The following is a 24,543-nucleotide window of genomic DNA, read 5'->3' on the forward strand; positions in this document are numbered from 1 at the left end:
TTCAGAACGCTTCCCTACGCTAACGCGTGATGAAGAATGTATGTGGGAAATGTAGTTTATAGAGTGCCGACAGGCTTTTCTTTTCAAAGGACTCAGTAGGTGTCTAAAACTACAATATTCGCCATTGGCAATTGGGTCATCGTTGCATCAGACGCACAGTGTTCCTAGGTTTTACCGGCGAAGTTGCACGTTGAAACAGCCACAACCTTACACTTTTATTCAGCGGGCTGTGCTGGAAGCGAAAAATGAGCGAAATGAAGCTTTTTGTTAGCGATGGTAATCCACATTGTCTGAAAGTGCTGGCAGTAGCGGAGCTGACTGGAGTGAAGTGTGACATCTGTCACGCCAGCGATGACGGTGAGTGGGAACCGGAGCAGCTCGGAGGCGCAGAGCTTCCACATTGATTGATTGACCATCTGGGTTAGTTAGTTAGTGTTTCAGCAAGTTACTTTAAGTTTAAGTTTATAAGCCAAACCTGTACTACAGGTGATAAACATTTGTACTTGTGCGTAAATAACATCAGCGGATGGAAAATACTCATCCCACACACTGTGACTGTGTACAGTGTGAGATTGTAGTCTCACATAAGTTGGTTCAGTCAGTGTGCAGTTTCTTCTAAATGATGATCATTCACCCCCAGTTTTTACTCTAGGAGTGAGAAACTATGATTCCTCAATTGATCTTTGAAGTGTGAAGTTGTGAGCACCTCTGATCCATCACCCCCGACAGCCAGAGACTCCATGCAGTTTGGCTGGATCTCCCAGCTGTTAGACACTTGCGAGCTTTGTAATGACTAAGGCCGGGCACCATCTGGCATGTATCCATAAGGCTGGAGATCACCATCCTCCCCCACCCACTCCTCCATCCGGATTATGTTTTTTTTTTTTTTTTTTTTTTTATTTCCTTTTTATTCTCAGCAGGTCTGATCCGATTGAACCACAATTGCATTACATTGCCTACACGTGGACTGGTTCGTGTGGTAACAAGGCGTACGGGGCAGCTGGTAGCGTAGTGGTTGGAGTTACTGCCTTTCAAGCCGAAGGTTGCAGGTTCGATTCCCACCTCTGGCTGTAGTACCCCTGAGCAAGGTACTTGCCCTAAATTGCTCCAGTAAAAAAAATTTAAAAAATTGTAGGAAGGTTGTCAGGATTCATCTGTCCGGCCTTTTATGCACCTACTCGAGCGATGAACATCGGTGCATCAAGTGGAAAGTAACAAACTAGGTTTACTTAAGAGTCGCACGTCTGCAGCCGTGTCTTTTTCCCCTAATGTGATGCACAAATTGTATTTTCTCTGAAATGTACGTCGCTTTGGAGAAAAGCATCTGCTAAATGAATACATGTAATGCTAAGAGCGGTGTTGTGTTTATCAGTTATTAAGGATCCCAGTCAAAAAATATGCTGTGACAGTTGAACTTTATTTGTAGGGGGGGGGTCAAAGGAGTGTGCTGCTGTGACCGGCCAGTTTGCTCTCCTTTCTTTTCAGAACGACTGGTACCCTTTTTGAGCCACCCGGTGCGACCGGTCCTGCTGCTGCCGTGCGGACAACACCTTTTCAAAGCCAATCCCATCTGCCTGTGAGTGCTCTGCGGTCAGATCCCTAGACGGCACCAACGACAGCTTTGTACCGTACCTCGTATTCAGACAGTTTAGTACGCTCCCGGATTCATTCGGATTCAAATTATGTATTTTTTTTTTTCCCTATTTCTCTTGATTCATTTATTTATTCATTCGCCTTTAAAACTAAGCAGCGTCCGTACAGGTTCCTCTCCCGTGCTCTTTCTCCTGTAGCTCTGTTAAGAAGTTACCTGGGAAAAACTGAGGTTTAATCTCCATTTAAATTTGTCAGTTCTTTAGGAGTTTGGAGGGTTAGTTTCATTAAGGTCAGACGGGGAATTACCGACGTCAAAATGTCACCCGAGTCACCTGGGAAATTATCATCGTATCTTCATTGTGCTCAGAGGAGATCAGAGATTATTAAAATTCATTCCTGTACTAAAGCAGGTTTAGGCTGGGGTACACATGAAAGTGCTGTCCTGTTTTTTTTTCCCCACACGTCCAGCTTAAAACTTTGTATGACGATAACATCGTTATTCATCCTCAGCGTTCTTGGTTACAGCATTCTGGTTGCGGATCTACCGTCCAAATAATAAATAAATGTTGCGTCAAAAACCAGTCGGTTGTTGGGAGTTTTAAGAGATTCTCTGTTTCTGAGATTCGCATCTCCCTGATCTCCCATCTACACCATGTGGTCATGTTTACAGAGAAGGTCTGTTGTGCCAGTTTTTTTCCTCGTGCAGTTACCCGTTTCTGGTTCGCAGGTACTTTTTAGAAGTTAGCGGACGGGACGTCTGCGATCTGACTAGTCAGTGGCTGGAATGGGAGGCAGCAGAACTTCAGGTGTAGTTATTTTTATTTATTTGTGTTCCTTTGCGTAACAACTTTACCGAGCACTTTATACAGCTTTCACAAAAATATTTTGTACAGTTTTTTTTTTTTTCTTTCCTTTTTTAAATGTAGCCTAAGCACTTGCAGAGATTTGATTAAAAATTCAGTTTCTTAACCTCTGCAGCCCCTCTTGGTTTGCCGTGTTCGTACTGAATGGCACATGTCCCTGTTGCATGTTGTATCTTCGCTTTACTCGCTGCCCGTTGCGTCCCCTGTAGCCTGCCCTGATGCAGGCCCTTTACCAGTGTGTACTGCTGGGGAAGATGACGGAGGCTGCAAACACCCTCGAAGGACATCTCACCTACATGGAGCAACGCCTGAGCAAAGGAGCCACTCCGTTCCTCGCTGCAGTACGTCGACCCTCTACCGACTGTCACGAGCTCACGCGAAGTATTTCGGTGTTTTTCTGGAGCACTTCATCATAAGTACCTTACTGAGAGGTACTACAGCGGTACAAGGGGTGTAGGGCTTGAACCAGCAACAGTGAGGGTACAAGGCCCTGTCCTTAACAGCTCCTCCTCCTCACGTGGTTCTTCTTGCCACTTACTATTCCATTTTGTCACTATTTCATTGACATCAGGATGTAATTTTTCATGTGATTCTCACTGCCAGCTATTGCTGACACCAACTGTGTGTGTTTTTTTTTTTTTTTAAACTTTATTTATTACAAATTAATATTTTTTATAGGAGGAGGCAACAGTGGTAGACATTGTTCTGTGGGCGGCACTCTATCCTTTATTGTCCAACTCCAGCTTCCTGCCAGGTGAGTATTTAATCTTTTAATTACTCTGTTTTCATTGTCATTATACAATATATTATTATTAATAATAAATAAGAACAATAGTAATTACAGATTGATTTGTGTTCAATCCTTATATATATATATATATGTGTGTGTGTGTGTGTGTGTGTAGTTTGACATTCCATTGTGTACCTGCATTTGATGTGCATCTCTTTCTTGTAGACAAGCTGCAGTGTGTGGCCAGGTGGTTCGAGCAGGTGAATGCGCTCCCCGTATGTCAGACCGTGGCCCAGCGTGTGCAGCAGCAAAAGAGCCTGGAGTCGCTCAAGCGCTTCTTGCAGAAGCAGCCGCTGCCCCCCGCCCGATGCCGAAACGCTCCGCTGTGCAACCGGGCCGAGGTGACGACGCGAGAGGCGAAGCGATGGTGACCGAGAGAGGTACGGGTTTACGCCCGGTGTTTACCGTGAGGATACCATCTGACTGTGTTGTCAAATGGATTTCAGGAGGAGGATGCTGAGCGTGAGATGACTGATGAGGAGATTCAGGCGGCCGGCGCCACTTGGAGCCGTGGCTTGGCAGACCGCCCCACCCCTGCAGAGAGACGGCATCCCATGTGAGCTTCCTGCAGCCCCGATTCTCAAGTCGCGTGTGTTCGCGTGTGCGTTTCGCTGTGCGATCGTAGCCAAGCCATTCTCCAGTACCTGCGCTGTAGCGGAGCCGTGCTAACCGCGGACGTGCAACTCTCGTCAGTCTGCCGCAGGAGGGAAAGCGGAACGTCCTCATCACCAGCGCGCTGCCTTACGTCAACAACGTCCCGCACCTGGGCAACATCATCGGCTGCGTACTCAGCGCGGACGTTTTCGCCAGGTAGCGTCCTCTGCCGGCGGCTGCTTCCGTCGCCTCTCCGGTCTTCCGTGACCCCTCTGTGGCTGCAGCCGCCATCGAAGATGCCGAGGTCACGATCGCAGAGTTGTAATGTTTCCATTTGAGCATATTATTATTGGATTAGTGCAGTATAAAATGGGCGAAAGGAAAATGTTCAAAATGTGAGCTCCGCAGCTCCCGCTGCGATCGAGCGCGCGCAAATTGGCGAGCGCCCCGGGTCACGCCGTCGGAGCGTTCGGTGTAGAAGCCGCGGCCAGCGGGCCGCCTCTGACGCGGGTCTGCTCATCCGTCAGGTACGGGCGGCTACGAGGCTGGAACGCGCTGTTCGTCTGCGGCACGGACGAGTACGGCACGGCCACGGAGAACAAGGCGCGGGAGGAAGGCCTGTCGCCGCAGGAGATCTGCGACAAGTACCACGCTGTACACGCCAGCATTTACAAGTGGTTCCAGATCGACTTTGATCACTTCGGTCGCACCACGACCGAGAAGCAGACGGAGTAAGGAGATCGGTCGCGTCCGCACGAGCACGTGTGCGATTTCTTTTGATACGGGAAATATTGATCTGTTCTTGTAGTGCGGTAGGTATTTAGCGCCAGGAATTGTAGTGGTTAAACTCACGCATTTGTGGCCTTGTGTTTTGCCAGGTGAAGAGTCTCAGGAGTGAACTTTTATTGCTTTTTTTTTTTTTTTTTTTTTAAATTAATTTTTTTAAACCTGTGTGCTTCACCTGCAAGCAACGTGCAAGAACTCAATTGCTTTAGGAAAAAACCGGTAGTGTAGTGGTTAGAGCTGTTGCCTTTGGACCCAAATGTCACAGGTTTGAAGTAGTACCCTTGAGCAAGGTGCTTACCGTAAATTGCTCCAGTAAAAAAGTCCTCAGCTGTATAAACGGGTAAATAATTGTAAAGTAGCTTAACATTGTAAGTCTTTTTGGAGGAAAGTGTCAGCTAAATGAATAAATGGAAATGTGAAAAGATCCACTTGCGACAGTGATTGGAGCTGTAAGTCCCTGGATGAAATCAGTTAAGAAGGTTTTTTTTTTTTTTTTTTTTTTTTTTTTAAAAATTGGTTAATTGATAACTGAGCATGGAGCAGAGCTGCAGACAGTGACCGTTGCCGTGACCTCTCCTCGCCCAGGATAGCGCAGGATATCTTCTGGCGGCTCTACGACAGAGGCTTTCTCATCCCAGACACGGTGGATCAGCTGCATTGCGAGAACTGCCAGCGTTTCCTGGCCGATCGCTTCGTGGAGGGCATCTGTCCCAACTGCCGCTACCCTGAGGCCCGCGGGGACCAGTGTGACAAGTGCGGCCGCCTCATCAACGCCGTGGAACTCAAGGTCAGTTGTCGAAGGCAATCTCGTTTCGGGATATCCGGGACTTGTTCGTCTGAGAAATTGTTTCTGAAAGCTGATTGACGGAGCCACATCACATAGCAGCGCTATGACACAGCTGAAGCTCGCGGAAAGCTGAGTTCACGTTGCAAAGGGTTTTTCTCTCTTTTTTTTTTTTTTAAAGCAGCTTGACAGTTGCCACGGGCAACGGTAGAAATTTAAGCGGTGCAGAAGACGGCAGTCTGAGTGTAATATTAAAGCTAGCGAGGACGTTTTGTGAAAAACCAATTATGCGTCTCACATGTCGTTGCTTGTAAATATACGCAGTCAAGGCTCGATTTCTGTCAAAAGTGTCATCGCGAATATTTCTCTTTGGCTGGAAATTAATCAGATAAGTTACGTCAGGGTAGAGCAGAAACGTTTGAAACCGCAGGGAAGGGGGTGATGTGCTCCGAGTGCGATTCTACCGCGATGCCACAGGAAATGGCAGCATGGATACAAGCGTTAACCAGCGCCGTCTTATCGCTCGTACGAGAAACGGAACTGATGGCAAGATCGAGTCACGCCTGGGTGCTTTTGAAACGTTTGGCGGAGGCGTCGGAGAGCGTCCTGCGAAGAAAAGAAGGAATTCACGGCTCTTGGTATCCTTCTCAGGACCCCCAGTGTAAGGTGTGCAAGAGGACGCCTGTTGTTCGCTCCTCCGCTCACTTGTTCCTAGACCTGCCCAAGGTAAGGAGAGAAATCGCTTATGATTGCCGCTGTTTTATATTATTAACATGTAGTAGAGCAGCATGGTGACATGGCGGGTGACACGCAGGTGTTTCACGGCTCCTGGGTTCAGACGTAGGTTCGAATCTACAGCAGCGTGTGAGCGGTTCACCTGTTCTCCCTGTGTTCGTGTGACTTCCCTGCTACGGTCCAAACGTGTTTCGGGGGGTTTTGTAATCTGAATAGGCCTTTGTGTGTGTGTGTGTGTGTGTGTGTGTGTGTGAGAGAGAGAGAGAGAGAGAGAGAGAGAAAGAAAAAAAATTTCCCTCCAATGGAATGTTGTCCTGTCCAGGGTTTACCCTACTTCACATCCTCTGAATGTGGGACAGAGTCCGGACCACCGAAACCCCGCGTTAGACGGGCGGTTCTTGATAATTTCGTATTCGGGCTCCCTTGCCTCTCCAGTTAGAGTCCCAGTTGGAGCAGTGGCTGGAGCAGTCTATGAGCACGGGGAACTGGACCAGCAACGCACGACACATCACACGCTCTTGGCTACGGGACGGCCTCAAACCGCGCTGCATCACCAGGGACCTTCGGTGGGGGACGCCCGTGCCGCACCCCGACTTCTCGGGCAAGGTGAGGAACGAGGCGCTTCGCCCAGTCTGGTGGGGATCGCAGTGTAACCGAAGCGACAGTTTATTCTTTGCGCAGCACGATGTTGATTCGGTGGAAAAAGCCCTTTTTACGTACTTGTTGGCTCCTTGCAGGCCAAGGCTGATGTAATAGCGAGGAGCATCCTTTATACGTGGATCAAAGAGCAGCATGAAATGCCTTGAAAACTTGCCACGTTGTCGATTTCATGAGTGTCAAAAGCTAAGAGGAGCTCGCTTTCCTTCTAATCTAGGGGCAGCTGGTGGCGTAGTGGTTAGAGCCGCTGCCTTTGGACCCCAAGGTCGCAGGTTTGAATCTCGCTTCCAGCTGTATTACCCTTGAGCAAGGTACTTGCCCTAAATTGCTCCAGTAAAAAAAGAAATTGTCAAGCTATATAAATGGGTATGTAATTGTTAGATGCGTAACATTGCAAGTCGCTTTGGAGAAAAGCATCAGCTAAATTAAGGAATGCAACTTATACTGGAGACTTGCTGTGTTTATACGCGGGATGAGATGCTGCAGTGTTTAACTGTAGGCGAAAAATAACTACTGACAAACGTTTGTTTGCCCTTCCTTCGCACTCGTAGGTGTTCTACGTTTGGTTTGACGCTCCCATCGGCTACCTTTCCATCACTGCCAGCTACACTGATGAATGGGAGAAGTGGTGGAAGAATCCAGAAAAGGTACCTTGGTTTTCATCTAGGTGAATCAAAACTCACACAATGAGGAGTGATGGTGTGAGATTGTGTGAGTTTTGATTCATCTAGATGATGAATCAGATGTGGTATTATACATCTAGATGATGAATCAATGCGGTATTATACAGTATTTGTACAATATCTGTTTCTAATGCACATTTCCAGCTTGGTTCCTCTGATATGGGACAGACCTGTTTTAATTCGGTAATTAAATTCTGGTTTGCAACAATGACAATTTTGTTTTGTTTTTGTTTTCTTTTTTTTTTTCCTGCTGTGAAGTTTCTAATGAAGAATTCTGCTGGGATCTCTATAATTAGCTTGAAAATGTGGTTCTAGATTTTGCTTCATGGGGAAAAAAAATCTCCGCAGTCTTGTAAGGGAGTCTGAATGTCCCCATTCAGTTGCACGAGAGACTTCAGCAGATCATAGCAACGTGGGGAATTACAGCAAACCTGCGATACATTAATGTACACTCTCTTTATACAAGTAACGGTACCATACAGTGTATATCTAGGAGTGTGTCCCACTGTAGGCAGGTGCAAGTATCAATGGAAAGTTCTCACTTTATAAACGGAAGAGAGAAACATACTGCATGTTTATTTGTCCTTCTTCTCCCAGGTGGAGCTCTACAACTTCATGGCCAAAGACAACGTTCCCTTCCACAGCGTGGTGTTCCCCTGCTCGCTGCTTGGTGCCCAGGATAACTACACACTTGTCAGCAACCTCATTGCCACAGGTAACACTCACCTACGAACCAACTGAACCGCCTGAAGCCCAAGCGCTGAAATGTGACTTGAGGCAACACGCCGCACAGTGCGAACTGTACCAAGTGGACGTGCACTCTCACCCTCCCCCCCCCAGAATACCTGAACTACGAGGATACGAAGTTCTCCAAAAGCCGGGGTGTGGGTGTGTTCGGGGACATGGCCAAAGACACGGACATCCCTTCCGATGTGTGGCGCTTTTACCTGCTTTATCTGCGGCCTGAGGGCCAGGACTCTGCCTTCTCCTGGGCCGACATGGCGCTGAAGAACAACTCCGAGCTGCTCAACAACCTGGGCAACTTCATCAACAGGTGCGTTCACCCGGGGGTCAGAGGCTGGCACTCTGCTGCTGAAGCCATCCAGCATCACCCTACACCTTCTACAGCTTAGGGGCACTGAGTAAAAAAGGTGTAAGTTATAAGTCCTGAGCGGAGTGCTAGTACTGGTAATAACCTTGAATAAGGCCACTGTTTCAACGGTTATATGATATGACACATATGGGTATGATAAATGAGTATGGACAGTATGACTGATAAACGGCTGTAGTGTGAGTGTGAACGGCTCACGCCTCGCTCCGCTGCCGCTCGGCGGGCTTATCTCCGTAGGGCGGGAATGTTTGCGAGTAAGTTCTTCGAGGGGCGCGTACCCCAGATGGAGCTGCAGCAGGAGGACAAGCGGCTGCTGGCACAGGTGGGCTTCGAGCTGCGGCAGTACATTCAGCTGCTCGACCGGGTCAGGTGAGTGAGAGAGTGTGCGCGCGCATACATATTCTTTTATGTTGAGCGGCTTGATTTAAAGTCACCTGATTAGTTTTGTGTAACAAATCATCCTACAGCTTAATAAGGCAACATCAACCCCTCAATTGTTCCCTCCTGTAGAATACGTGATGCTCTTAAGTGCATCCTGAACATTTCTCGCCATGGTAACCAGTATATTCAAGTGAATGAACCCTGGAAGAAGATCAAAGGAGGGGATGAAGACAGGTAAGTTTTGCCCTTCTCTATACATCCCGTTTTTCCATTTTCAAAATGAGCCCCGAATCCATACTGCGGCATAGACTCCTTGACGACAGTCGCTCGTTCTGCTTAAACCCCCTGCGCCCTGTAGGCTACGAGCAGGTACTGTGACGGGCGTGTCTGTGAACGTGGCCTGTCTGCTGTCCGCAATGCTGCGGCCGTACATGCCGGCTGTGAGCGCGACCATCCGCGAGCAGTTGTGCGCTCCGGCCAACTGTGCGGACGCCATGTTTCAGGGCGCCGGCAGTTTCGTCTGCACGCTGCCTGCCGGACATCGCATCGGCACGGTGAGGAGACCATCTCACGAGGATCGTGGGCGTGGGGAGGGTAGAGGTGGTTGTGGCTTTTCGTTTTTTTTTTTTTTTTTTTTTTTTTTGGTTGCCTCCTGTGTGTTTATTTTCATATCACTAACGCGTCACTCCTCTCACCTTCCCGTTCTTCTAGATCAGTCCGTTGTTCCAGAAACTGGAAGCCGAGCAGATTGAGAGTCTTAAGCGGCGGTTCGGTGGTCAGCAGGTCAGTGCGCGGCGGTTCTCGTTTCTCGGAGGTTTGCCCGTGTTGTCACGGTGACGCTGTCAGAGCTCTTCTCCAGTGCAGGTAGTCCTTTACTTCAACGGAATTCTGAACCGACGACCTCGCTACACGTGGATGAATAAACAGTTAACCCGCATCAATGCTACGTTGTATAATAGGGGTTTGTTTTCAGTTACTCCACCCAATTTTTCACTAATTTCACATTTTGTGTTAAAATAATACTAAGATAGAATATCTGTGTGTGTGCGTGTGTGCATACATATATATATATATATATATATATATATATATATATATATATATGCACACACACAGAGAACAGTACTGTGATTGGTTTCTCACGCTGCGCTATCATTTTCTTGTAAAAAGCTTTATTTAGCTTTTGCTTTTCTGCACCACCCAAATACTCACATTATCGTTTTCTAGCCATTTTATCAAAGTAACTTGAGTGGAATCACAACTGAAATGTTCTGCAAATGAAACTTTTTTTTGTAAATAAAATGTGATCGCCGACAGGCACAGCGTTCATTAGAAATATGCGTGACGTTACGGTGCGTGCATCGTAACTTCATGAGCATCCCCCGATACAACCTTTATTCAGCCACTAGGCCGGCATTGTACTTGAGTATTTTTATATCTTAGAATATTTAAAAAAAAAAAAAAAAGGGGAAAAAAAAGAGGGCATCAGGATTTATCTATCCTGTGTTTTATGCAGCTACTCGAACGATGAACCTCAGTGCAGCAAGTGGTAGGGAACAAACTAGGTTTGCTTGAGACTTTCAAGTCTGCAGCTATGTCTCCTTCTCTTAATGTAATGCATAAATTGTACTTTTGCCGAGATGTACATCGCTTTGGACAAAAGCGTCTGCTAAATAAATAAATGTAAATACGGATGTCTTGCGGCAGCCGATGTTATCGTACAGTAGACGGCGTTCGTCACGACTTGAAAATAATGAGATTGATGGAACGGCTGTTGAGAGTTTGGGTTGTCCTAAAAGACGTGTTTTAAATCGAGGATTACCTGTACATTTTCCCTAATTTCTCTCTGTCCTTCCGCACAATTTCATGCCTTATACTCTTTGCTTTGTTCTCCCTTCTTGTTGCAAGGAGGAGGAAGATGAGCCTAAAAAGCAGGTATCTGGGCGGGTGCAACGGTTGCTTCTTCTGCATGTTCTGATTTTCCTGCCCAGCATTATTGTTTCATCAGTGGATCAGCACTGTTCTAACACTGCAGTAAAGTTGCTGCATGAGATTTTGATTTCGGGTGGTGTGTTTTAACAGGGTGATCATTTTAGCATTCTCTTGAGTACACACACATCGGTTGTTAGGGCATTGTCCCTTTTTTGTGTGGTTGATCTGTTAACTGGACTGAGGAATTTAAGTTTGGTATGAGTATCTGCGTGCCGTTACACTCACAAGTGACTTTCTTTCATTTTCAGATACAATCTGCTGCACCTGCAGCCGCCACCGTTCCCGCTTCACCTTCCGCTACTATCGAGACCTCTGCCAATCCTGAAAGGGCAAAGCAGCTGCTACAGGAAGTGGCAGAGCAGGTAACACAGTAACAGAAGATTAAAGGTATACATGTGGTCTTGCATTAATTTGAAAGGCAGGTTAAACCGCTTGCACCCAGATCAAGGTTCAGGTCCAGGTCATCCATGCGTGGATTGTGGCTAGAAGCCCATAGTAGCAGAACAGGCTGGTACTTGGACAGATTTGGCTTCAGCTCCTCAGATGTACACAAGTAGTTCAGGCTGTTTGCCAGTTGTGAGGGCTGTGTCACTCCTCCGTTTGGTGCTTGTACCACCCACACTGCTCCACTTGGCTCCGTGTAGGAAAGGGCTGGCAGAGAGATGAACTGGAGACACGTCAGGCACCTTTAGACCTCCATGAGGACGAGGAATTGCGTACAGACTACAAACATGCTGCGTGCAGCACGAGCAGATCCCGTTCTTGGTGGTTAACGCTCGTTTTACTGTTTCAGGGTGACAGAGTGCGCGCTCTTAAGGCCCAAAAAGCAGAGAAGACCCTGATTACTGCGGAGGTTGCGAAACTGCTCCAGCTGAAGAAGCAGCTGGCGGCAGCAGAGGGCAAGAACCCTGAACCATCCCCACAGAAAGGCAAGAAGAAATGATAGACTGAGGCCGTGGAAGACATGAAGGAAGGAACACGAAAAGGCAGCTCCAAGCACAAGTAGGAAGTAAGAGAAATGGAGGGAAGAAGGAAGCAGAATGTGCACCAATTGGGTTTCCAGAATCAGTGTGGACATGTTGAAACAGCCAGACAGATGTTAAAGCAGCTGGGTGGAACTGATACACATGGCTTTTTGGAGCCTGCATTTTAGGTCTTTGTACCAAAAGCAGTTGATTGCACAAATATGTAAATTAATCAAGGGAGAGACCAATACACCAAATGTTTTCTACATTCATCAACTCTTGTATAAATTTATAATTGGTCTTCTGTCATCTTTGCTGTCAACACAGTACCACTGTTTTTTTGCACAATGAAAATAAATTGAAGTTGTCGCCAACATCTGTGCCTTCTGAGAGTAGTTGAGCAAACTGGGTTTGGGGACAGTACCAGTCGATAAATATTCCACGATTGTTTTTTTTTTTTTCCTGTTCTCACACACACACACACACACACACACACACACACACACACACTCTCCTAGTAATGAATGGAAAGAAGACTCCATCTGAAATAAAATGCAACTTTAATAGTAAATGCACAGGTACAGTACAATAATCCCAACTTCCTAATAATATGCTTCTAAAGTAGCATTTTTTTGGTTACAGTAATTTTGCAGTAACATGCAGTTGTCTACATTAAGAATATACATTTTAAATGAATTAAATGTATTAATATGAATAAAGGTACTGAATTAAATGATGCCTTTAAGAAGGTACTATAAAAAAATAGGTGCAGAATAAGGTGGCAAAAACTGCTGCCCCTTTAACCCTTTCTTAACTGAAAGGAGGAGGGCAGTCCGCCTACCACCTGCACAGGCACTCGCACCCATTAGTATGATCCCGCTCCACCCCAATCCCACACCCAGTACACTAGGCAGAGTGGTTACTGCATAAAAAGTACTAGAAAAATCATCTCATTCTTTCCAACATTCATACATTCATTCAAAACAAGCACAGTCGTGAGCTGGTAAGTTACCCCATCGAGTCGCGCTCATCGCCGATCTCACTTACCACCGAACCGAGGGACACCGTATTAATATTAAAGCCCTTAATATTTGTTTACAAGAGGATAGGTAAGGATATGGGTGATTTTAGCGACACTACAAATACATTGAAAACGACCTGCATACACCTTTCTTCAAACAAATGCCTTTCAATTATTCCACCCATTATTACTCTGAGTACATTGTCCATAGCCACATTTCTCCAAAAGCACAAACGTTTAGGATGTAAAACCCATTTACGTTCCTACACAACAGATATTCCAGGAAGTTGACCATTTCTGACCGAATTCCAGCACCATTCCATCTCTTTCATTGACACCACAGTTGCGTTCACCATTTTCACTAGAGAAGCTCATCTTTCCTGCCCTTTCTCCAAGTATCCATCGTATTTGCTACGCCACTCCATTTTCCAGTTGCCTTTACTACCTTCTCACCACTGCACTCAGCTATGGCTCACAAGTTCTTTCCTTCATGAACTTTGTCTCAATCCATGTGAATCTCCCTGTTATTGTCCTCGACCTTCCCTAACCATCCACGCCACAATCACGATGTTAAACTACCCTACCTCTCCACACGCTCCCTTCTGCACCGCCCCGCACCCTCACTTTCGAGTGTTGACCAGTCTCTCAATGAGGGCTCGCCGTGTTCTCTGCACTTCCTCTCCCAATCTCTCAATCTCTGCTTTCAGTCGCTCGTTCTGATCAGTCAGCTCCTGCACCTTCCTTTCATTCTCCTGTTCCCTCTCTCTCCTGCTCTTCTTTGCTGAAGTAGAGGACCTGGAGGCCGAGGTGCTGGAGATGACCCCACCTTTCTCCGTGCATCTCTTGCGTTTTCCCAGCCGTGGTGGAAGAACAGCAGGTGGGGAGCGAGGAGAGGGAGGAGGAGAGCTGTTTAAGGTGGGGGACTGAGAAGCAGAGGAGGAAGAACAGGAGGAGTCATCATGAGCAGAAGGCAGCTCCTCTTCACTTGCAGAAGGGGAAGGAGGCTGCTGGCTTGGCAGGTAACCACTGCTCACCTCCACTGCCCCTGCTTCCATCAAGCCAACCCCGCCTTCACTCAACAACTCAAAGAACTCTGGTGGCAACAGATCTCCACTTGCACCCCCGCCCCCGCTCCCGCTCCCACCTCCTCCTCCACCACCACCTCCCCCAACAGGGGGGCTTAAACCTGAGGAGGAGCCATGACTGGGCAGTTGCTGGGGTTCTTCCTCGACAACTTGCTGGACCCCCTCACCCCACACCTGGCCATCTGTAAGCCAGGTGAGAGAGCAGCTTTCAAGGACATCCAGAAACTCTGGCTCCTTCTGAAACGCAAGGACAAAGATAGGTCATTTCATCCAGAGTCCAACGCCTCACAAGAAGCAGCGAGGCACTTTTCAAAACGAGAAGATGAGCACACAAACTGACCTCAGGACCAGGTGGGGCGCGGGCATGTTTGGCCCCACCCGTGTCAGAGCCCAGGATATCCTGCAGGTCTTCGTACCACGCCTCCAGCTCTGCGCCACACAACGGCCCCACACCTGGGGGATACGGTGGGGGCAAGTGCAGCCACTCCGCAGTCATCTCACCACACAGTCGCAACGCAGATATGCTTCCACACAGGTACACACTGAACCTGGAGCATCAACAACAGCAAGCTTTTCTCCCAAACACATCTTAAAGATGCACTGAGCGGGTGGATGGTCATGACTGAATGTTACTAAAATGGATCACCAATTCATTGAATTATTTGCTTCTCCTCCAGTGGCCACATGAAACTGTGACACCCAGTGGACAGATCGCGTACTGCACTAATTGAAAATAACATCACAATGATGTAATGGGCAAAGACCTCATTTCAGTTTATTGTATTTATTAACGTATTCAACACTCTTGAGGTTCTGGTAAAAAATAGTAATACTACTAATAATTTACCTTCTATTTTAAAATCGCCCGTTAATCAAGTCTGTTGGTGTGTGGTCGGAGATAATTTGTCCCAAAAAGTCTACAAAAGAAAAACAGAAACCAGAAATTAGTTATGAGCACTATACTCAAGGCTAACAGAATGACAGCTGATGTGCAATTTGATGACTAAAGAAACCCAGCAGGTGAATGGACACGTTTACAGGGAAGCGCGCTGTGTGGAGAGCAGCACTGCAGCACCGCAGAGTGAGAGCGGGACTCCAGTGTCCCAGCAGCTCCACCACCTGCACACCTGGGGGCTTCGGGCAACACTCCAGTCCCACGACGCGAGCAAACGTCTCCCCATAACCAGGGTATAGCAGAGCGACTCTTATTCATAGCACACGGGGTCGGGACAACTGATGTCGGAGAATAAAATGATCGCACGCACGTTCCGTTTACTACGGTTCGCGCCGCGCGATCGTTCAGCTCTCGCGTTGCGGAATTTAGGTCATCGGCTCTCATGTAAACAAAGATCGACGCGCGCGGCTCGTGAGTGCCCCTCGCGCCGGTCTGGCGGCGGCACCGCCGCCGCAGCGCGGCACGAGAGCTCCAGCACCGCGCGCGCCGCCTCGACTAGGGTCCACGGTGGGCGGCGGCGGCGGCGACGCCGCGCTTTACCTCAGCATTAAGTAACAACATCACAGCCCCCCTTCTCTAAGTCAGCGCGTAATTGAGCCCAGAAGTGTAGTCATTCTCCAGCGGAAAGCCTTTCCGAAATTTCCGAAAGGCATTAACGCGTCTGCGTGTCGAACTGGTTAGGCAGTTGTCAAGCGAATGGTTGAGGCACGAGCTAGTAACGTTGACGCGAACTGAGTGGACTGTGTTAAATCCGAGTCAGCGGCAAGTTAAGTTTTGCGGAGATAAGAGTTTTATTATCGCCCTTTATCCACAACGTCACTGAGTTCATTCAATTGGAGGGAAAAAAAAAAAAGGAAAAAAAAAAAAACGTTCCCTTTCATGGGTCAGCTGCTTCGTTAAGTTAGTAGTGCTATAAATGTCGAATGACATTGACATGTCCGATCATGTCGCCAGTTACGCGGTTCTAATGCTGTTCTGGCTCAACGTCCAGTACTGTTCTGCACTCAAAAGTGCCCGGCGTGTGTCGCCACTCAACTCGCCGATGGTTGTACATGACGGACGCTTTCCAGTTTCTCGACGCAGGTACATTAAATGTTTAACTCCTCCGGAGTGTAGTGTTTTACGTCATGGAACCAAAGTACAGCAGGAAAACAAAGAGTAGAAGCCGCGAGCGCGCGACACTTCAGTGAGGTCGCGAGCCCGCGCGGGCACGTCCATCGGTCCCTTTAACAGTCCCGTTACACAGCAGGAGCCGCCCGCGCGCTCACACCACTTCACACACAACACACAAGTACAGTATCCCGGTCAGTAACATCTATGCAAGCCGCATTAAATTCGTTAGAAAAATGCCCTAGGCAAACAGATGGCTTATCACACGGATCCACAGTTCTAGCTGAGTACGTCTGGTCTTGTATTAAAACTAGTCCAGCACATTTTTTAGCAGATCCTGTCAAAGTTTCACGCGTGACGATGTCGTTATGTGACTGAGTTTTTTCTCTTTTTTTTTTTGGCCAGGCAGCTTGAAGGAAACGTCTATTAAAAGACATGTCAACATTTTAACATGGGAACGGCAACTGTACTCCCAAAACAGATCTGGGAAAGGTGCCAAGTCAGACAGAACCCGTCCACTTTTCCACCTTTTTCATAAAGTTCTCACAGCGTGTGCAGACCATCGCAACTTGGACAAATCACAAGTACACTCGTGTCAATTCAGCATCTGAATACACAGCACATCACGAAGGCGAGCAGGAAAACATTCTTGAAGAAAACAGTTATGCATTTTTTCGTTACATAAATACCTCGGTAATTAGTAGTAATATATCATGACACAATGGGGGGGAAAAAAAAAATCACTTACCCTTTTCCTTTTATTATTTCGCTTTTTCGACTGTCTAGGGTTTGGAGTATGTATGTATTTTAGTTGAGATTGCTGATAGCTCATGTTAACCATTGTTCAGTATAAGTCACTGAATGTGAATTTTAGGAAACTCCCGGTGATCTTTATATATATAGTAGGCCAACCAAACACTAAGAGGGAAGGAGAGAATTCACAACCTATCTTAGGTTTTCCGCGAACGGAAGATTGCCATCGACGTTATCCAATCAACGGCAAAGAGTCAAGTTCTTTTGCTTGGTGACATTCACTGTATGGATGGATAGGGTAAAAAGGGGCGGGGTTTTTATGACATTGCTAGTTGTCCCGTTCAAGATAGTTTGTGTGTAAAGAAAGATGTGATGCAGTCATAAGACGGCCAGGACGAATTTGGGGCGTATGGGAGTCACATGAAACGAATGATGCAATCGTTGGCAACCAATTTCCATCCGGAGATAAGACTGGCAAAATCGGAGCATGTTTTATTTAACAGTCTTTCGTTAAATCATAACAACTATGCAAGGATATTCGAAAGTTTCTAATCTATTTTGCTTGCGTTTGCATTACCTTCGACTCGCGCCATTATAAAAACGTTATTTTTTTCTTAATTTTAGACTATCGAGAGAGCTGCAATCGACACAACAAACATTTGACTTTCCTTTCGGTGTAGCTATGCCGTTTTTCCTGTCGTTTTATGATGGTAGGACATGATGAAAAGAAACTCGATAAACACGAAGAACCTGTCGTTTCTTGTTTTAAAACCAAATCGGGTACTTTAATGTCTGGTTAACTAAAATGGGTCGACGGATGACCTTTTTCTGTTTCTGAAATACGGTATAGTTATCTGATAACGACCTCCTTGTTTCCTTTCACTTCCGGTGTATATGAGGTCTGAGTGTCTGACCGGGATTTAATGTGTATCCACACTTTAAACAAGTCTCCTTAGCTTAAGGTCGGAATATGTGTATTTCGTATTTAGCCGTTTCGTTATCACAGCTAAGCAACACCGGCAGTGAATTATTTTCTTCATAGTTCTCCGACCGTTTCTTATAAACTCTTTAAGGTTTGATATCGCCAAATGAGGGAAAAATACTTGGTATGCAGGAAAAAAAAAAAAGTTTTACAGACAACGAAGCTAAAGATAGCCCATTGTGTCTGTAGAAATTGGCCTGTTTGCCACGCAAAATGTCGGAAATACAGGAGGCGACTGGTGTACGTAAAGTATGAAGCGTAGAAGCCTGTCTCGAGCGGTCAATGAATGTCGCAGCGGTCAGTCAGCAGCAGCAGCAGCGACTCTGACCCATGCAGTAATAAGCGGGCTGTTTTATAACCTGACCGAACTTAACGAGTTATTAGGCTTGACTAAATATTTCGTAAGGAAAAGATTTGTCTTTCTGTGTGTGCGAGTGACGGAATGAGAATTTTTAATTAAAAAACACGACGCGATACCGCAGTAGGTAATAATAGAGCGAGCAAAATGAAACGGTTAGTAAATACACACCCGGTCATTAATGTAATTATGACCGCATTTACTTTTATTCGCCGAAGTAGCGCAAATGTCCATAGTAACCGAAATGTGACTGCAAAATGCATGCATGGTGCAAAGCGCCGTGTTTATAGCCTAGCAACAGCGCGAGAGGGATGTACGCGAGGGCAGCGAATAGAAAAGCGAAATACTGTCTCCAGGAGCGCGGCGAGCGCGCGACAGGACACGCCGCTCGTACGTCACGGAACCGGCGGCTGTTGCCGAGTAGGCTAATAGTTCATGTTCTCCACCTACAAATGTTTGTTATTTCGGATAGCCCGCTTCTCCTGGCATTGTGGAAGGAAACGCCTTTGACGGTTTTTGGTGTCGAATAATTTATTTTATAAGGCGACATAAAATTCCTTACCCCTGAAACATTCATTGTAATGAGCGGTAGGTAGTACGATACACAACGTGACAACTCGTGTCTCATGATAAAATCACTTCGTCCTAGTCTTCTCCCTACTGCTTCTTTTACTCTGGTTTATTTCTTTATTTTTTTGCCTGCTGATGTTTATCAGTATGCGGATGATATGTAAAAAGAAAAGAAAAAAAAAAATGTACACATGAGAATTATCCATGCAGCATCTGGACACAGATTTTAAATAACCACGAGAACAAAACTTAAGTTGCAGTAAATGCGTGCGCTAAAAAAAAAAAAAGATGTTTGTGTAGCCCAAATGATGAAACGCTGCCAAAAAGTCCCTCGTTTCATTTCGACAGTTTTGTAGTTCACATCATGCATTATTTGTTCCTCCGGATTATTACACTAGAAGCGATTAGGGAGCATATAACTTCTTAAATACATTTCGTAATAGTGAGGATTTATATTTTAATCTACAAAAATATCACTATTTTGCTATAAACTGGAGTGATAATATACAATTTGGACTTTCCCCTACACTGAAATAAAAAAAAAAATATATAAAATGGTAAGTATAAAGTTAATTACCTCAAGCAATGATAGTGGTATCTTAATTACACAGTTAAATTGCACAATTGTGTAATTAATCCTAACAGTCCTCAACAAATACTGTGTGAATACATTGTATGTTTCTTTGTAGCTCTGCCAAATAAGCATGCGTCACAATGCAGTACATTGTCTAGCATCACATGTAGACAGGAAAAATAAATGAAAATACTTTGATTTTAAACTGATAGTTTTTGGATGCATGCATAGCTTAATGCACTGTAATAAAAAAAAAAAAAAAAATTCAGTGATTTTGTGAAATTTTTTACAAACATGGTGTGAAAGTGCATGTATTGCAAGTCGCTGAAGTCCTCTTCAAGAAATCGTGTGAAATTCTATTTCTGTGTTGAAGATTTTCTCTAAAGCTGTGATAGCATGATACTTGTACATTTTTAGTCTGAAGAGCAGCACATGAAGAGGGAAAAGAAGAAAATTGTAAGTGGCCTCAGACAACGGTGTAAGCAAAATAAATAGTTTTTTTTTTTACAGTTTGTGTATAGTTTACTGTAGTAGCATTTCCCCACAAGTATATAGAGCTTTTGATCAACAACAGTGATATGATCACTTAATCACAATGGAGAAAAAAAAGAAATCAGCAGCCCAGACTGCTGCACAGGTGCCGTTTGAGAATGGTTTTTTTTTTTTTTTTTTTTTTAATATGACAATGAGTAATTATACTAACTTTCAGGGGATTATATTGAGTCATATTTGCCCAAGCCCTTTAGTTAAGCAAAGTGTCACTTTTTGTTATTACTTAATAAATCAGTTTAGCTGCCTCACAGGTGACTCAGCTAGTTAAGGCACTCTTCCTGAGTGCATCTTAGTTTCTACAGTTCAGATCATAATTTCAATATGGGCCGTGTCACCGGCTGTGACTGGGAGCGCCCCTGGCAGCACAAAAAGTTTATATTCGGCTTTGGGAGGGAGGATTTAAATTGGCCGGGGTACCTTGGCTGGTCCCCGTACATGGAGGCGGAAAGGATTGCGTTGCTCCTCAGATTGACAGTTTACTGCAGCACAGTGCCAAAGTGGTTCTCTGATCAAAAAGAGGTTAGAACATCAGGGAACTGACTCCAAGGCATACGTCAGCTGTCGTCTGTTTCTTAGCAGGTGGGACATTGCTGTGATTTGCCAAGTCTATCAGAGAAATGAGTCTGGAAGACAATTAAGGTGGTCAAAGGATCTGTCACTTGAAAATTAATTTAAGGCATGTTGTAAAGTATTGTTGCGTAGACATGTATGGGTGGTTCACTTTTTCAGTTTTATAGACACTTCATTTTAAGTTATATGTACTTAAAATATGTGTTTGTTGTGAACCCAGAAATTTGAGTTAACAAGCCAGGTGAAGATAGGCAAAGACAGCAGGTCCTTGCTCGTGCATCACACTTGCTTGTCTATCACAAGGGCAGTCGTCTATGAAAGAAAAATATGCAGAAATGTTGTCAGTCTTTGTCTAACTCGGAGTTACCTTTCCCTGTTACCAGCAAATTGTCTGAATTCTTAGAGCAAGTCTCTTCTCCAGTCACTTTTCTTTGAATTTATTATGTTGAAATACTATATTTACTACTAATAAATATAGTATTGTCTGTGGTAGTAGTAATATTAGTATTTACTAAAGTTAATGTTTTTTGTTGGCCTCTTGATGAACTAGTCATAATTACTTAATTTCTCTGGGCCCTGGAGTTGAGCAAAACCTGCCAGTACATAAGTTCTGTGGTATTCCCCCCCATAGAACATTTACAGTATGTAAATATCATGGTTTAATAAAAAAAAAGTGAATCAATACTTCCACAGTATAGTTTCAGAAAAAATGGTTTAATAAGAATGTTTTACCTTAATACTTTCAAATTTGCAGCGATGGCACATACTTCTGTTGTCTGCCCTTTATTTTGTGAGTCAGTGCCTGACATCTGTTATGATAATTATATACTATACAGTGTCTTGAACAAGTATTAAGACCCTTTACTAAATTAACACTGGAAATGTTAGGTTTGCCCCAAACAGTGCTTTGAGTTTTGGGTAACCCTGCCCATTCCTCAAGAAACACCATGAAGTATGGCGTTAGCAGCATCATACTGCGTGCTGCTTTTCATCAGGAGTTGTTGGGATTTTTATAATAGATGTAAAAAAAATGGATGGATCAAAACAGGGAAATGCTAATACCAGCTTCAGAAATAGGAGTAAAGAGCTTTAGTCTGCTATTTAAAAAAAAAAAAACTGAAGCTTGGGAAAATTTCACTTTTCGGCAGCACAATGTTCCCAAGCACAAGGCTTGGGCAGTATAGGAATAGCTCAAGAACAAAAAAGTGAATGTCCTGCAGTGGCTCAGTCAAAGTCTTGATCTCAATCCACTTGAGAATCGGTGGTACTATTTGGAAATTGCAGTCCACAACTGTCATCCAACCACAGTGAAATACCTGGAACAGTATGGCCCAGAATGACTCTAAAACCATGTGAGAAGCTGGTACAGGTAATCCTGGACTCACAACATATGTGACTTACAACAATGTGGACTTCACGCTGCATGTCCCATTAACCTTCTTAACTATTCTTTTCAAGTCCTGACATTTGGTCATAACGCTTAACAATGACTGCTCCCTATGCTGTACAATAACATCGGCTGGCCACACTGCCGCAAACTTATTGTTTGGGTCTCAGTCTAGTCAGCATTTGGGTGTATCGCAGCAATGGTGATTTGTTTATAAAACATTTATGATTCCTATCAAGTTATGTTAAATGCTAGCATGCCAAAAAGTGTGTTCTAGGGGTGCTGAACAGAAAAGTAGAAGCCAGTTGATTTAGAAATGAATGAAAATAGTGCATGAAAATATATTGTACTGTATTCTATTAGTATTATTTCAGCATGTGTATTGTATTAAATCTGAAAAGATTCCCATTATATAACAGCATTTATGCATGTTTATATATGGTTCACATAAAGGGGGATTTTCAACCTAGACTTCATGACATGGTTGTCAGAAACATGTAGAGTTTGAATAGCCATGCTATTGAACAGTGTATTTAAGCTTATTTTATTTTTCTTAAAAAATACTCATTTTCAATTATAAGAGCATTAAAGTTTCAAGGATTTGAAATAAAATATCAATCAAAATTTCAACATTCAATCTTGTGATTCAGCAAAATGGGAACTTGTCAAGGTCTGAATACTTTTGCAATGCAATTTATATAGGCAAGCACAATCTTGTAAATACAAAAGAAATATAAGAATATCAACTAACTTATAAGGAATGAGGCCCCTCTGTTTCCAAAACAGGTCTAAACTTCTTAGAATGCTGTCTTTTATATCTTGACTCTCAGGAACTGGCTCTTCACACCACTACAAATCCACAACTGTGTTTAACAGTTGGCAACAGATAAGGCATCTTTTTGTGTTCTTCAAACAAATACATCCAGATGGAGGGAAAAGAGCAAGACACTCATATCAAATCGCTATTTATGGTACTCATGGCAGATTTTGTGCTCATGTAGTTTGTGCATTAGCCTTGGATACAAGTATTTACCAAACAGCAGCTATACTTTTCAAGCTCACAGCATACACATTTATTAAGACTGGGTCATGAAGGCAATCAATTCAGTTCTGTTGTAATACTGGAGGCCATTATTTTGTCTTTTTTAGTAACTCTACTGTGTAGTGTCCATGTTTCCATGATCATGATTCAGACTCCAACCACTGTCCCTTTTTACAATGCAGTTTTCTTGTTTAGAAATCAAATCTCAAAATAAAATCAGTGATTTCTGTTTTTTCCACACCTCTTCTGATCTGTTTCTCTTGCTAGATTAACACTTTCTGGAACTGATATCTGCAGTTCATACAAGTTATTAGTCCCTTTTAAAATTTCAAAAAAAAAAAGTTACATTTTATAGTTGGTTGTTAGACCTCTTTTGTTGCTGGTACCTATTGGTAAGTGGTACTCAACAGGACAAAAGTTGTCTGCTTTTTATCACTTAGCTACCTGGATGGTAAGTAGTATAGTGTTAAGAACCATCACATTGTAATTAAGAACTATGTTTAAAACCCATCTCCTGCTGTAGCTCCCTTGAATAAAGTACTTAGCCTGAATTGTTCCACTAAAATGACCCTGCTGCATAAATAGAAAAATAGTTTTATGTAGCTTCATGTACAAACCTCACATTGCAAATGCCAGAAGTGTCAGCTAAGTAATAATAGTTGGTAAAGTCCTTTTCCTTGTGGTGGTCAAAATATTTTGTTCACCCCTTAAATTTGATTTACATATGTCCACACAATACATACATTCATTCATGATACACAGGGAAAGATGTTATACCCCGTGCATATTTTTCCAATGGCTGCACACAAAGACCCAGTCCACCCACCATCTTAAAATCACAGAGAACACCCAGCATAGCCAACATACATCTTCATGCCCTGAAACCAAGACACTTAACTAACCTAACCCACCCACAAAACCAAAACTAATCCCACCAACCAAAATCAAAACCAATAAACCAGATTTAACACACCAACAAATAATCAAACCAAGCCTAACCAAATACAAAAAACCCAAGCCACACCCAACACCCAAAGCAAGCCTAACCCAACAAACCAGCCACCCCACTAATAACCAACCACCAGACCACACCCAACAAATCCAAACCTAGAGACCACAGCACAACCACCAACAACATACACAGACCAGGGCTAACATCAACTCAGAACCATCCACCCATACCACCAGCAAAACCAAGCCTAATAACCAAACACACCCACCACCAAACACCAAACCAAGTCTAACCCACACACACAAAAAACAAACCACACCCACCAACACCACATCTGATCCACCACCAAACCAAGGCTAACCAGCCACACACACACACAAAAAAAAAAAAAAAAACCAACACACACACACACAACACACCATCAACCAACTCCAAAAAAACCAAATCACCAGACCAAGCCTAACTCACCAGCCAAACCACACCAGCCAGGCACCAACATGAGTATTTCATTGAAGTTAAGTGGGCACCTCCCATCATCAGTGTTTCATTGAATTGGGCCCATGACACCTCCAGAAGGCTCAAAAGTGCAATCCAGCATCCCAGACACACCCCCCTTCACACATTTGATACCCTCCACAACTACCACAAACCTGCTAACTCAACCAGCTAAACCACAGTTCTATACATACCTTCTAACC

General features: G+C 44.5%; 2 protein-coding genes across 2 annotated transcripts; one reads left to right on the forward strand and one right to left on the reverse strand.

Moving 5' to 3' along the window:
- Window positions 1–141: 141 nt before the first annotated feature.
- On the forward strand, window positions 142–12,303 carry mars1 (methionyl-tRNA synthetase 1). Its single transcript, XM_018742355.2, has 21 exons — window positions 142–357; window positions 1,486–1,576; window positions 2,321–2,399; window positions 2,666–2,797; window positions 3,135–3,210; window positions 3,412–3,587; window positions 3,693–3,802; window positions 3,940–4,056; window positions 4,368–4,571; window positions 5,212–5,413; window positions 6,062–6,136; window positions 6,581–6,751; window positions 7,354–7,449; window positions 8,083–8,200; window positions 8,326–8,539; window positions 8,834–8,965; window positions 9,107–9,211; window positions 9,336–9,531; window positions 9,689–9,760; window positions 11,218–11,331; window positions 11,763–12,303. Exons 1-21 carry the CDS (start codon window positions 246–248, stop codon window positions 11,910–11,912), a joined length of 2,742 nt encoding a protein of 913 aa, XP_018597871.1. The 5' UTR covers window positions 142–245; the 3' UTR covers window positions 11,913–12,303.
- A 1,156-nt stretch (window positions 12,304–13,459) lies between these two features.
- ddit3 (DNA-damage-inducible transcript 3) lies at window positions 13,460–17,037 on the reverse strand. Its single transcript, XM_018742307.1, has 4 exons — window positions 16,854–17,037; window positions 14,888–14,957; window positions 14,381–14,588; window positions 13,460–14,277 (listed from the first exon to the last, which is right to left on the reverse strand). The coding sequence occupies exons 3-4, from the start codon at window positions 14,534–14,536 to the stop codon at window positions 13,576–13,578; spliced, it is 858 nt and encodes a 285-aa protein (XP_018597823.1). The 5' UTR covers window positions 14,537–14,588; window positions 14,888–14,957; window positions 16,854–17,037; the 3' UTR covers window positions 13,460–13,575.
- Window positions 17,038–24,543: the final 7,506 nt, after the last annotated feature.

The sequence above is a fragment of the Scleropages formosus genome, chromosome 22, assembly GCF_900964775.1.
Source record: "Scleropages formosus chromosome 22, fSclFor1.1, whole genome shotgun sequence".
NCBI classification, from domain to species: Eukaryota; Metazoa; Chordata; class Actinopteri; order Osteoglossiformes; family Osteoglossidae; genus Scleropages; species Scleropages formosus.